Genomic DNA, 15,533 nt, shown 5'->3' on the forward strand with positions numbered 1-15,533 from the left:
AAAAATGCAGGAATAATTTCTTGTAAAATATATTTTGAAGCTAAAATTGCAGTAAATCATCAATCAAAGCATTCCTAAGCCTGTTGTGGATTACAAGATGACAACCAGGTAGTGGTATCAGTTTGGTCAACAGCTTGCTGGGGTTTGGGGTTTTTAGTTATTCAGGTTTGGTATAACAAAATACCCCCCACACCCCCCGTGTGTTGGTGGTTTTTTTTTTTTTTTTTACTAGTATGGCTTGCTCTGCTTTACAGGTAATGGTTTTGTATTAAACTCCATTTCCTAATTTTTCTGAGTGAATAGCAGGAGGAAGCAGGCACCAAGAATAGGTTGCATTTCTTAGATTTCCAGAGGAATTGCATATTGCAGGTTCAGGAAGGTATTCAAATAAAGTCATGCACCTACATTAAATTGATGATGGGTTTAATGGAATTTTTGACCTCCTGTCACAGATACATTTTTTTTTTCTCATTGAGTTTAATATTTGGTTCGGAACATTCCAGCAGTGTTAAATGACAGAAGATCTGAAACAGATCTTGAATATTCTGAAGTGACTTGATCCTGGCTTATTCTTTTCATCGAGGAGTCACAGAAGAGAATTTTAGAAGCAGCATACTGAAGCCAATGTAACCACTTACTGTCTTCGATGTATACTGATCTTCACTGTGAAGGAAGATAAATGGTCTAATCTTTTAGTCATACGCTTATTTACAGAACTGTTATTTGGAGCAAAAAGGCAGGTGATGATTTTACTGTTAAAGCTTGATAGCAACTTCATAGCAACTGAAGTGAAACAAAATAGCTGTGAAGGTATTCTCAAAACATCTGCTTAAGTCTAAAACTCTGCAGCCTACAATCCATCACTTTCATCTCCATCCCTTCCTCTCCTTTCCCCTCGTACTGCCCCCAGAATGGTCTTTATTTGGTGCTGTAGCCTCAACTCCAACAGGACAACTAAGCAAACGATCTTGTTTGTGACTCAAGCCCACTTGCAATGGCTCATACCCAAAGCTGAAAAGAGAAAAGAAATCCTGCATCCACACAGCCCTAAACAGTGCTGAACACAGGTACCCCTCTGCAATTTCTGGGGCTCATCAAGTTCATAGCTGGGAGTTTGACAGCTGCAGTGGCTCACAAGCCCCTGCTGCTAGTTTATTGATTTGTTGAGACTGAATAAGGGGAATCCAATGTATGTTTTAATGCTTTGAGGACTAGTTTTTTGTTTGTCCTTTTAGTGGAAAAATCTTGTAAACTGAAAGAGTCACTACTGCTTCAAGGAAAAGCTGGGATTGGAGGAGACAGACCATAGCCCACCCTGTCTTCTACCCACTTTACTTCTGTTCCACAGCAATGGAAGTATCACAAAGTAATAGAATCCATATGCATGAGTTAACAGGTGAAGAATATGTTGGTATTTAATATTTGCTCTGCAGGTTGCTAATGGCTATATAAGGAAAGTGATGACATATTTCTCTTTATGTAGGACTTACATGTTACTGAAAACTTCTTGATCAAGCATCAGTTAACACTTAAAGTCTATATCTGAGAATACACATACTTACACACCTACATCAAATGATTGACTCACTCCCTTTCACTACTGGGGTAATGCAAAGGCTCATGTACTCCACTTTCCTCCTTGAACCTGAAGAACATCCCATGGGAGTGGGAGCTGTTATTTCAAAAAGCTCCTTGCATCGTTTCGCTATCACATATGCAACAACGAAATGATGTTCCACCACAACTAATGCTGCATCCCTACAGGCAGCCAAAGAGCACAATAACACATTTTGCACAAACTCTGTGCAAGCTGGAATCCTCATTACCCCACAAGAAATAAAGGAGCGGTGCATCCAGATTTTCACTTGATAAAGCAACAAAATACCATAATGCATTACCCATGTTTTAACATTTTTATTTTAGAAAGTGAACATATCCATTAAAAAAGAAAATGCATGGAGTTAAAAAAGATAAACATAAAACTAATGACAAATTTGCAATAACATAACATAAAATAGTTTTACCTAGTGAGTCCCAACAATCATTAAATATACTTCCACCATAGAGAAGTTTTACTTCATTATATTACCAGTCTCTTGATTAGGTACACAAGACAATGCTTTCCAGTAATTACCTAGTCATTAGACGATCAACTTCAGGAATCACTGAATAATAAAATACATCATGGACAAATATTTTCATACCACCTGGGAGGCAACCTAATATACATATGTCAACAAGGTACGTCTTTGTGAGGTATTACAGTACATGGGAACCATTCCCTTTGCTTTCTAGTGAACAAATTCTCCTGTCAGCAGCTCCACCAGCAAGTCAGCCACACACTCTGTTGCCAGTTTCCAAACCCCAACAGCTTCCCTCAGAGATTTTCTTTCTGTAACAGATTACACAAGTCAGGATGAATGAAGATGCAAGTCAAGAAAACAGATATTGAAAACAGGGAGGCTGAAAAGGAAAGGTCATCCACTCTTCCAGACAAGCAGTAGAAGATTTGGAATCAGAAGCTTCAGCTTCTCAGGAACATTTAATACCTACCCTAGCTTGAGCTTTGCCATGTGTGGTGAAGTGAAATGTATGGGACAAGATGATTCCAAAAGTAAATGAAGTAATTTCCAAAACAAGAAAGTCATCTCTCATATTTAACCAAAGTCCACCACAAAAATCTTAAGATGCCGCTGCTCCAATGTAACCAACCTATTTGCAGTATTACACAAACTGAGGAAAGGAAATATTGAAGTAGTTTTGCCCATGCAACCTTCAAGGTGAGTATATTTGTCCTAGACCTAAGCTAAAAGAAAATCTCTTTCTAGCACTTCTGCATTGCCATCTCCAAAGAAATATCTCTCCTCACTTCCAATAAAAGAAGCTTTTACACATCTGGTCCATCACTATTCTTTCCAGGACAGCCAACAAATAAATGGTGGAGGTGTTCCATCCTGAGCCGGCAGCCTTTTAAGTGTAAAAGTACTCCAGTACTCCAGAAGAGCGTTCTCAGACCCCTGGGCCCAAGTTAACCAGAACTCAGGAGCAGAGGACCCCAACTACAGGCTCTTGAAAGCCTGGCAGGATTTCCTGCTTGAAGGTTGCTAAGACAGATAGGCTGGGTTCAAACTCCTAAGAGTTATCCCACCGTTCAAATTATTTGGGAAGAAACTAAGAAGAAAAAAATATTTTTAGGAATATTCAGATTCTATGCAGAGGAACTTACCTGTTTTTTCAGATTTGCTATACAACTGGTTTTTCACTGTCTTGTTTTTCTTCAGAGTCTTCATCAGACCCTAAAAAGGAAGACAAGAATGCTGTTAGATCAGTTGAGAGAAAAAGAAAAAAGTAGATCACCACTGGTAATGGCTTACTAAAAGGCAACACAAAGCAACTATTTTCCATAAAAATATTTTCTTTTTGATGTAGATTTCTTATCTTTTGGGATGTCTCATATTGAAGGTGTTTGAAAGAAACGCAAAATTTTGAAGAAAATATTTTTAATTGTGAGCTATTTTTACTGTACATCATCTACCAGTTTCAGAATACTTTGTGACTCCCAGTGTGTGTGTTTTAGTTCAAATATATTCATTTGACTGTTTCTTTTGCTTCTCATACCCATAAAGGGTGCTTAAACAAATTTACCAGGCAGTTAGGGCAGATTAGGAGAAGGCACGTGAGCTGTTACTGAAACCCAGGTGACAAGGAGCCATTCAATAAGCTGAAAGCAATGGCACAGTCATATACCTGTAGTCACCGCACACACGCTGAGGCACGATGCCTCATTGCACGTGCAACGTTAGCCCAGCCAAACTGCCAAGGAAAACGTCTTAGCTCTACTTACACTTCCTCTCACCCTGTATATCCTATTGCCAAAAAAAGTCCAGGCTGAATCCAGGATAATACTTCCAACCATTTGTCCTCACAGCTTTAACTAAAATACATTTCCATTTTGAATCATTAGTTATACTCAACACTGTCTTAATGCTTTGTCATCCCTAGATGGAGCTCTAAGTCATTCATTATGCCAAGGTGCTCAGCATCCGTAGAGACAGCCATTAAACAGAAAAATATCACTACGTGTATAACTCTACAAGGAAAGATAGGCAAACGTATCTGTAGCAATTAGCAGATATTAATATTTTAAATATATTGCATAATACAGCATGGCTTTACAGAGGCTATTTACATTTTAGGGTAAAAAGACTGACATAGAATTTGGGGGTTCACACTGCATCCTCAAATAACTCAAATCCACTCAACCCATAACGAAATTACTCATTTCCTTGAAATACCTGCAATTACATTCTTAAATCTTGAAGTATTTCCATTCATTTTTTTGCTTACTTGGCTTACAGCTCAACTAGAACAAAGCACATGATATGCAGAGTTAAGATGTCATTAACACTTGCCCTCAGTTTAATGTACCCATACAGCTAGCCTTTTTATACAGACAGGGCTTTTTCTTTTTCTTATGAGAAAGGAAAAAAAGCCTCTGATTGAAATTTGAGTTTGCTTTAGAGCAATTTCAGGTTCACTGTCCATCCTAAGAGTCTTTAAAGCTCCAAGTTTAGGCTGGATTAAGTAGTACATTGCTGCATAAACACTATAGCTATCAGGTAAGAGATCACAGAATCGTAGAATGTCTCAAGTTGGAAGGGACCCGTAAGGATCACCAATGGCAGAAACAAAGAGTAAATGCCCCCTTTCAGTTGCAGTGCCATTTTCTTTCAGACTTATCTTGTTTTGAATACCTTTGGGACATGTCAGAAGCCCCACTAACTATCATTATTGTTATTCATCTGATAGGTAGTAATTAAACTCAATATAAAAAGAATCTTTCATTTTAGGATTGTAAAGTACACTTTTAATTTAAAAAGGAAAATACATTTTTTTCACCTTCACCCTTCCCCTGCCTTACCCTCTAAAGGGGGTGAAATACGCAGGAGTTTAACGTCAATACAAAAAAATCATTCACTATGCGAACATAACTACCTGCTACAGATTCAGGAGGAGAATAGAACTGCCCATCAGAGAGGACTCCTGGGTGAAGAAGAGCTGCTCGTTCAGAAGCATCCTGTGCTATCAAAAATCCTAGAAGGGAAAAAACAAAACCCCAAATCCTCAATGCTATCACATAGCATCTTAAAGAGCAAGTACCGATGAAGAATCTAAAATACTGATGTATTGTATTAGCATTCCTAACAAGTTACTTCTATAAATAAATATCTCAGAAAAAAAGCAAACTGTTAATTCAACATTTATGTCTTCTATATAACTTCACACAGCTAAGGAGACACACTTTAGCCAAACAGAGGTACTGTACACATGAATTAAGGAATCCTTCCTTCTACTATGCGCAACTGCATCATTGGGATGCTGTATGTAAATTTATCAATAGTCACTGGCTAACTAAAACCCTGAAATCTATTTTTAATGATCAGTGAGCTGCCACGCATCACCAAATAAATTATTTTCTCACTTTGCCACCAAAAGACTCCTGATTAATGGCCTGCTTTTTCACCTATCTGTCTCAACATATCTAGTTACTCCAACCTTCAACTCCTTTTGGCTCAGTTTCATTTAAAATCGGGAAAAAGATTTGGAAATGACATGGAGCTATTCTGGTGCATTTAATACAGGACAAACACCAAAAGGGGTTGGGAGAGAAGCTAATTCATCTCATCCTTACTGCCATCAACAGACCTTCTGACAATAACAGGGCAAAGATGACATTTTAGGTCAACATAAGAACTTCCATCCTTTACTCTCTGCCACAAGACAACTGGTGGGAAAAAAAAACAACCCACAAACCCTTGATGTTTTACTGATCAGGAGAGCTATCTGAGGTAGCCAGCAGTTATTAAAAAAATGTCTTTCCAACTCAAACTGCTATTTCTACATACTGATTTGTCTTATTAACCAGTTTGAAATCTCCAAAGGAGACGTCTATTTCAATTGTATTTCCACTCTGTCCAAAAGAGAAAGCTCAGTCTCCATACTCAACAATGAGTCACAAGATACTAGAAGACACATACTGGTTGGATTTTAGCTTTAAACCCTCCTCACAGAAGGAATCTTTTAGAGCTAGAAACCCTCTTCAGCAGAAAGACAGTTCCCCTGCCCCCCCGCCCCGCTTTTTTTTTTTTTTAAAGTTACAGACAAAACATTTCTAAATTATTAGCACTGTTCCATTAGGCAGAAAACTGCTGTGGTGGGTTTTTATTGTTTGGTTGAGGTTTTTTTAAAACAAAACAGTAAGATGGAAAAAAGTCAGCCTCCACTCTTACTAGAGATAGGAGAGAACAATACTTGGCCAAAAAGCAAAAAGATTTAAAATCTGTTTTCATTATCTGCCTCAGATTTAAAAACAAATAAGACATCACCACACAACACAATGCAAATGTGCCTATCATTTGTCTAACTTAATTGCTTAAAATCAGCATTTTCCAGTGAAATCCCATCTTTTTTGGAAATATGCAGAGTTCAACTAAAAAGCATGTATTTCTAAATAAATACCATCATTTCAAGCTCAGTAGGAATGAAGAAAAAGTCATTGAATCCCACAGGGATTTAGCAATATCTCAGTTTTATGAATATGATAATCAAGCATTTATATATGTATGTACCAAATGCTTTCTTTGTCTATGAATATTCAGTATCAAAAAATGCAAAAGTCTCTGAACTGGTTAGATTTCTTACCTACTGAGATAAAAGCGTGATACAGCTTTAGTTCCTCACCGCCTCGACAGAGAAAAAAAAGTTACCCTAAGTTTCCCTTTCTCTAGGTAAACCCCAGAGTAGTCATTTAACTAACTTCTTTCTTGGAGTGGTCGAAATGAAGAGGGAAAAGTTTAAAGTAGAAAGATAGCATTTCAGAGCGCTAAAAAAAAAATGGAGGCATCCATGCCCATGTAGTTATTGTTTTTACCTAACAGGCAAACATGCCCTTTCAACAGAGTTTCAGACTGCATTTCAGGTAATGATGCACAAATAACAGATGCTCTGTATAATTACTCTCCTGCTGTTGAAACTAACAAAACAACTGTAGCAGAAATCTACACTATCTTTTCCTCACCACTTAAGCAATATTCTCTTTCAACTAAATCAATGGGTTTCCTCCACTTAGTTGAATACATCGAGTGCCAGATGACCCGCTGCCTCATCTTGAAGAGGCTAAAATGTGTACTTGATCTGGTCTCATTCTGTCTGTGCACGAAGCAGATTCTCCACAATACTTCTTTGCTTTCCCTTTTCCACCTCAAAAGAAGAGTTAGTGACACTGAGTTAGTTATTTTGTCTGCTCTTCCTAAAAGAGGAACCAGACAGTTATTCTCTGCATTGCCCAGAAAATAAAATTTTAGAAGACCACATCAGTTAAATTTTCATGTCTTAAGCATAGAAAATCATATAGGTTCCTAAGTGCTTGACAAATTGCCGATCTGGCCCTTGTAACTTTTAACTTTGCCTCCCTAAATTAAAAACCCGCTTCTTTGAAGGCATATGTTCCTTTCCAGAAAAAGAATAATTATGCCATACGATTTAATTTTTCCCACAGCTCTTCAAATTCTGAGAAGCTGAAAGAAGCATTCTTCTGCCAGATAACATGGGATGGAATGTTGCCAAGTGCAGTGATTGAGGGGAAATATCAAAAGCTTACTGTTTTCTTCTTCAGCTTCTTGGGGTAACACTTTGAAGTCCAAGAACCAAGTTTCAATCCAGGCAAGTATGAAGGATATGATGGGCAGCACGTAGCCAAAAGCACCCTGTGAGAACAGCTTGAAGGAAACAAAAGCGCACAACGTTACAGAAATTACCCTGAGATACCTTGCTTTCAAGAAAACAACAAAGTGAAACAAACAAAGTAAAACAAACACTTAATTAGGATATATACCTGTGAAATAATTACTTTTGCTAATAAAAAGGCACTGGTCACTGCTGTTGTAAACTGAAAGAGACAGGGTAAGAACAGTTAAAACTAATAAATTAATTTACTTTCTAATTTCTGCCATTATCAGTTGCAACTTTAAATATTTACCAACAACAGCAAGATCATAGATTAATAAAACATAACAAGAAAGAGACAATTAACTTCAAGTGCTATTAAAATGACCTCCGTAATAAAGATAACTTTTAATACGGACATCTCCACATGTTGATTTCCACACAGCAGGTAGGAAGCTTACATGCTACACAGATGCTGAGTTATATAAATTGTGATCTTACTGTATAATGAAGATGCAGTATTTTATTCACCAAGTCCCTCAAAAAAAAATAATCTATCTATGTATTTGGGAAACAGCACTTGCTCCAAATGCTTTTCACTACCATCCAAATCAAAAGATCCATTTCAAATAACAAAACATTTTTGCAGGAGTAAATTTGAATTAATACTTTAATTCACGTACTGATATCATGAAAAATGAATCACGTTGAAGACTTGATGCTCCCTGACATATTTAAAAAAAGGCAAGCTGCATAAAATGTCTGAAAAAAAACCCCGAAAAAGCAGTGGACAAGTACTGTTCACTTAAGCAAGGCTTCTAACTCTATTACTGCATCTGGGTCCAGCAATTCTTTAAATAATAGCAGAACCTAGCTAGTTTCTGGTAAACACAGGCAGGATTTTAAGATTAACAGCTTCTGCAAAACCTTCAGTTAAGCTTTATATATCTAATTGCTTACCGCCATGATGGGTTCACTCCCACCACCTCAAACAACTGTATCAAGTTGGAGGATGTCATTGGAAGAAATACTCTAAAGCTATACAACTAAGCATAAGGGATTTTGAGAGGCATGCACTTCAAAATAAACACAATCAGAGCAGCAGTTACTATTATGTATGTGTTTCTCCCATGCTAATAACACATTTAAAAAAAAAACACAAAACCAAACATGGCATGTAATCTCAGACTACTAAAACTGCATGCTACTCACTTGAAGAAAGTTATACTTTAACACATTCTACATGCACCTAACACCTTGTAAGGAAAAAAAAAAGTCTAAGTTTTACAACACACTAAGCAAGCAATGTGCCGATTATATTACAATTTGTGGTATTGGCTGGTGAAAGTATGAATTTGTCATCAAGTTTTGCATTCTTTCTCATCCACACAGTACACCTGCATTAAAGTTATTTGCTCCAACCCACTGTGATTGCCTACAGTTCTCAAGAACTTCCTTCCTAGGAAGGGATGCACATTCAACATTTTGTACTGGAGCATGAAACAATACACATGCTAGTGCTCAATGGGTGGCACCTAAAACTCTGAAAAGCTAAGAATGTGGGAGTTAACAGACAGCTGGATCTCTGATACAATAATGCCAATTCTTTTTTTTTTAATACAGTTTGCCATTTCAAATGCAAATGTATTTCAAACATTAATTAACAAGTCAGAGTTAACAAGCAGTTATGACTAGCCATCCATACTGGATTCAAAACAAGTCTTCAATTTGTATTAACATGATACCTAATAAAGACCATACCCACTGTGCTCTTAAATTCTTGTCTTTAGGCTAAAAATCTTTCAGAAATTTTTAAACCTGTTACTGCACAGCAAATTTTTTATGTATAGCATCAAGATGATTCTTAACATACAAGAGCTAAGAGGCATCTAAAATTTTGTCTGTTTGATCCATTCTACTTAAAACTCCATAATGCTTGGCTACTACTCACAGCTATTGCCCACCAATGGCGCAGTCTGCACATTGCATATGCAAGTATTAACACCTTAAATCGAAAGACTGCCAGTAGCTATAGAGAAAGGAAAAAAATATTTGTTGGTTAATTCAGAACACAGAAGAACCACAAGATTCTCAGCTCACTGAAAATACTAACTGCTTACAAAACAAAACAGGATAATCTAAGTTCTGTTATTGAGAAACAAATTTGAATGTGTGCTTATAAAACAGAAATAGAACATAATTTCCCATTTGTAAAGCAAATGGCACCACTCACATGCCTACATAGGCTCAAATATGCAAGCACGTGCAATTCCACAAATAAGTTAGAAACATAAGAAAGCTACACAACTTATGTTCATGATCATTTTACCTGATTGAAATCTGAGCAGTTAAATCTAGATGCAGTTAATCCAGCAAATACCTTTAGCATCACTGGGTGCATCTCACTGATCTTAGTGATGTGCTACTGCACAAGAATATAATTAAAAACGGTAAAGATTTCACAAAAGCAATCAGAAAATAGGAAGAATTTTTAAGAACAATTTTCTACTTACTAAGTTTTCAGCATTTATTGAAATATTAACGTTGCAACGATGACTTATGCTTTATGGAGATGGCTGCAATAACAAGCCATTCCACACATTTTGCAGTAAAGAAAGGTAAGTTATAGTATTTCTAGGCCAGAAAATGAAATCGACAGCAGACAGAAGATATTTCTGAATCAGAGACCCTAACCCTCAATTTCCTTGTTCATTCTTGACATTAGATTGCCTCCAACTTGTTTTAAAAGATGCGTTCAGAATCTAAAAAAAGTAAAACACTTGAAAATGAAAAGCAATCAAGGATAGACATGGCCAGAGGTATAACGAACCCATTTAATCTTATGCAAATATGTGTTTCAGTGATGTATAGTAGAAACAGAAGAAATCCTGTATAAGCCCACAAATAATTTTGCAGGATTTAATGATCTAGTCCCTTCCCAGGGACTAAGAGTCTATTATTTTGCATTACATGTTTTTAACCCTTTGTTCAGTTACAGGGCAAAATAATTTCCAGAGCATCAGCATTTACAGGTAACATTTTTTGCTTTCTGCAGCAAGGTATATCATGCAGAACCTGCCAGCAAAACAATGAGAAAGGGAGAAGTACCATTGTTGCTAGCTTATGAAATTTTTGTATCTGGTACCTCATTCCATTTGACACAGCAAATGGTCCAATGCAGAAGTAAGGATGGGTTTTTACACCAGTTTCAAAGAGAGATTATGGATATAGGCATCAATATAAAATGACTGATACCAAACCAAGTCATCTCTGTCAGGGAAACGAGATCTGGTAGAAATAATGATCTTGTAAAAACATGGAGCCCTTTAGAAGAACTGTAAAGAAACAGCTTTTACTTCAAGATCAGGAACTTGGTCCATGCAACGCAGAAAGCATTGCAAGTACAGAGCTACCATCTTGCTGAAAGACAGAGAAACTTCCTAATGCAGTAGAGCTCCTCCCATGTGCCTAAGGTGCTTATACACAGTAAAGGAGAATCGTACTTCATGTCATCTGGTTTTAGTACAATGTTAAAAAAAACCTGCTTGAGTTAAAACACAGAAATCTGAAAAAATCCTGACCTACACAGGCCAACCTGGGAACAAGTCTCTCCCCACTGCAACTGACTTATTTCTGTGGAAGGACAAAAACGCCGGTTTAAACAAAATGATTTTACAGCTGGAGGGCTATCGGTCTTGTCCTCTTAATAAATTACCTTTATGTTAAATCAGCCTCACATTCTTGACTGAGTTTTTCATCTGCTTTTCCATGTCCCCCAAAGCAGAAGATGCAATTTAAGTGTGCCTAAGCATCTCTATCCACAGGCTCCATAATCCTGCTGCCAAAGCAGAACTGGGCAACCCCTAGACAGGTGAAATTTGGCACAAGTCCTTCTGGTTTAAATTATCAAGAAAAGATCAACCCTTTCACAGGACTCAAACTAGGGAACGGAACATCTGTGGAAGGAGGAACGTGAGACAACTATACTTTTGCTGCTGTTTTCTTTCTTTTGTCTTTTTTTTTTAAAGAACACTTACAAATATATCAAAATATGAAGAAGAGTAGTCATATTGTAGGACTTCTTTCTCTAAGGTAGTCTCAATGCCTCCTTTTACCTACGAAGAAACAACAATACACACAGCTTTAGAACAGAAGTTACTGAAGCCAAAATACACACACATCGGAAGGGTGAAATCAATAGTTCCCCACTGATATACAAAAAGATCATTAAACTAAGTACAGAGGACATACATGCTAAGAATGTCAATTTTAAGATTAGTGTCCTTATTTGTTTTTCATGATTAATTACAATTTTCAAAATGAAAACACTTAGGATTATCACCTGCCTTACGCAAGCTACATTTCAGATTGTCCCAAAAGAAAAGCAAACAAATTGCTGAGGGAAGAAGAAATGATTAAGTGTAAGGACTGTTACGTAAATTCACAGAGCATTTTATGTCTCATAGGAGGATCAAAAAAACCCAGCTGATCAAAAAGCCACCCAGAAACTAGCTCTAGTTAGTCACATGTCAGCAAACAGGAAACGAAACAGTAACTGAATCCATACTCCAGATCTTTTCCTTATCAGCATACATACTATTTGTTTTAAGAGAGCTGAGGAAAAAAGCATGCTGTGAAAAACAGATGCTACAACTATTAGACCATTCTCCCACAAATAACTAACACCCAAGTTTAATTCTTTCATTTGCTTGAGAGGATTCAAAATTACATCTTCCTTAGCACTGTGTTTCTTTCCAGTGGAAGGATTTGTCACTTTCCTGTTCAAACTGAGTTAGTAAGAAAATATTTTAGAATATACTGGGTCAGAGAGTGAAAGCAGTATATATCTCATTTGGGAGAGAAAAACCTTAGTGTCCATATCGTATTGTTCGTAATAGTAAATTCAATAATTAAGCACTGCATGAAACAGTTATGTAAAGCACTGGAAAACAACACCAACAGAAGGCTTTAATACTGAATTTGACTACTGTCGACCTTTTAAAGAAAGGAGTTACCAAAGCATGCCGACAACATATGGTCACCATCGCAAAGCAATGCAGTCTAGACATTTCCACACTTTTCTCAACCATACTGCTGGGTAGTGTTTTCCTGACACTATTCACTCCAACTCCAAATTTCTTCTATTTCTCTCCTCTCCCTCCCCATTATGGCTACCTGACAAATAACTCTCAAATATAGCTTCCCCTTGGTTGCTCTACTGCATCAGGTGTGATTATCTGTTTCCAGCATAAATAAGGAAGATCAGCTTCCCCTCCTTCAAACTGTTCACTGCGTGCCTGCATGAGCCCCATGTTAACATAAGGATGAACAGAGAACCACGAAAGCCTTGAGTTAGAGTTTGCTCAAACTGCCATGGAGCTACTCTCTGAAGTGTTTAAAAATAAATTACACCTAAGCACACTGGATAACGGCAACAAAGGGAAAACAACACTTACAGGAACTCTGGCAGCAATTCTGAAGTCTCATTACTTATGTACCAGTGATGGACAGTCCTAACGCACTGCTATTTGACTTCCCAATGAACAAAACTTAATTTAAAAAACAGAACAAAAAACCCTAACCATGCATCAGATCCCAGATATCAAATGATGGCTTCTAATATTATGACTCACAAAGACAAAAAACTGCATTTCATTCTTGCTGACATTTGGCAGTATAGAACTCCAGTTCATAATATATTCTCCTTAAAACACAGCTTTTCACAGAGAAACTGCTAGGATCTTGAGGTCCCTTAATGCAGCATTCAAAATGAAACATTATGAACTGGTAGCATTTTCTATATAGTCTTAAATATTCTTAGAGCACTAATATGAAAATCTGTACTCTGAATCTTTGATGACAGATACAAATCCAGACTCTGCTCCTCTTAGTCAAACAAGCTGTTGAGAATCTGGCCTAAATAAAGAAATGCATCAGAACACTATGCTGCTTTTCTGACTTTACACACCAGATACAAGTCCTCCCATCTAAAAAGACAACTTAAGTCTAGTCCCAAAATTACAGCATTCAGGGAAGCAAAGTCTGCTTTCTCAAATTAAATCAGAAAGTGTATTTTTCACTGTATCTATGAACCACCCAAACAGTCAGCTCCTGAAACTTCATAATGTCAGATCAATAACCAAGGTTATTTATCTTGTAAAGCAATGCTGACAAAAAATGTTTACTCAAGATTTTTCTTGTCTAGAAAAGAGATTCCTCCCATTTTTCCCCGTGTCCTTTCTTAAATGCTTATTTTCTTAAATAATTTAGATTATAGTTTAAAGCCCAGCTCAAGAACGAGGATGCTACTTATGAAGTAATAACAAATCAGCTACCCTATTGCTTTCTGGAAATTTCAGGAGAACTCCCTTGTTTACCGAATTGCAAATGCTGGAGTTAAAAGGTGGCAACTGTGGCAGTTTATGTTATTTAGATGCACTCTGCCATACACAATGTATAGCATATTAAGTTTGTCTCAAAGAAAATACATCACAGCAAAAGAAAGGTTTTGGCCATTGGAAGTCTTTCCAGGGACAAAAACCTCAGTGAAATATCACTAAGTTACTCAGAAGACAAACTCTCAAATCCTGTTAAAATTCACACTCCTCGCCAAATTCAAAGATGTACAGTAACATTTTTGTTTACTTGCTGCCTGAAAAGTTCACTGGATTTCCAACAGTTTCTTCAGCATGGTTCATGGACTACAGGAACATAAGAAGATAATAAACCACGTATCCTAATGACTAAAAGCAGATGCAGTTGAGTAGATGCTATGTTCATGAAAGCCTAAAAGAAGGTGCTTTAATTTAAATAGATACAAATAGCATATAATTTGGCATAGAAAAGGACAACTTATTAACCACCCCTGAAGTGAATAAATAAATTAATAAAGTCTAAGGGTACTGTAAAGACAACTCACATTTAATTCTATTATCCACAGCAAGGTTATGAATAAGAGATCAAATGTAACAAACAAACAGAAAGTCCTTCTGACATCTGATATGCCTTTCTTCTCTCTGCCTTCATATGACTCAATCCTTGCCATCAGCTGCGCTGGGTTGATGGAGTGGACATCCCGTAAGGGCGGGCAGGATTCCACACTGCTACTGTGAGCATTTTCTGCATCACCTGGCACCCGATTCATCCTGGGTTTGCTTAGAGTGGTCTTCTTCCAGTTTCACCATCACTAGAAGGCTGATCCATATAGGAAGAATTTCTAAACAAACAAACAAAACCAAAACACATTAGTCACCAAAACCCAGAAGGTATTTTCATCTTACCACGTCAGTTCTCTTTTTGCTAAACTGACGACTAAGGTAATTTAGCAATTAGGCTTTAAAATGGCTTCTAAAATAAGATATATCTAGGCTCTCTTCATGTCTCAGAAGATTTGTGAAACAAGAACTAATGTTCAGTTAGACCACTGGGAATAAAGGAGCACTGTCTAGATTTAGAAGTCTCCATTCTCCATGTTGTTAGAGCAAGATCATTAAATGGGCATGAATAAAAAGCATGATGCTTTGCATCTTCAAGGTTTCCAATTCTGATTAAAATGCTATCAATAGGAAAGCAACTTAAAGGAAGTTCCACTACAATTCCTGAAAAATGGCAGTTAGCTACCAGCACATCCAGAGCTGACACAACCGAAAGATGAAAAGTCCATTAAAACTCCTGAATACTGTAATAACCATTCTATAAGGCAAATACACTGCTATTTGCTCTATAGACAAATTCAGCTGCTATGACAAGGACTCTCTGAAAAAAACCTGTATGCAACCCAGTGGTTGAAGCTAATGCAATTACCCTAA

At 37.0% G+C, this 15,533-nt stretch overlaps 1 protein-coding gene across 2 annotated transcripts; it reads right to left on the reverse strand.

Moving 5' to 3' along the window:
• Positions 1-1,899: 1,899 nt before the first annotated feature.
• Positions 1,900-14,941, reverse strand: STARD3NL (STARD3 N-terminal like). 2 transcript variants are annotated; one of them, XM_009895003.1, is made up of 8 exons: positions 14,645-14,941; positions 11,763-11,840; positions 9,677-9,754; positions 7,895-7,948; positions 7,661-7,778; positions 4,996-5,094; positions 3,227-3,296; positions 1,900-2,392 (listed from the first exon to the last, which is right to left on the reverse strand). In XM_009895003.1, exons 1-7 carry the CDS (start codon positions 14,867-14,869, stop codon positions 3,244-3,246), a joined length of 705 nt encoding a protein of 234 aa, XP_009893305.1. In that variant the 5' UTR covers positions 14,870-14,941; the 3' UTR covers positions 1,900-2,392; positions 3,227-3,243. The 2 variants fall into 2 exon arrangements, with proteins under 2 accessions (XP_009893305.1, XP_009893306.1); XM_009895004.1 differs by lacking the exon at positions 9,677-9,754.
• Between the last annotated feature and the right edge of the window lie 592 nt (positions 14,942-15,533).

The sequence above is a fragment of the Charadrius vociferus genome, unplaced genomic scaffold, assembly GCF_000708025.1.
Source record: "Charadrius vociferus isolate BGI_N301 unplaced genomic scaffold, ASM70802v2 scaffold51, whole genome shotgun sequence".
Classification (NCBI taxonomy): Eukaryota; Metazoa; Chordata; class Aves; order Charadriiformes; family Charadriidae; genus Charadrius; species Charadrius vociferus.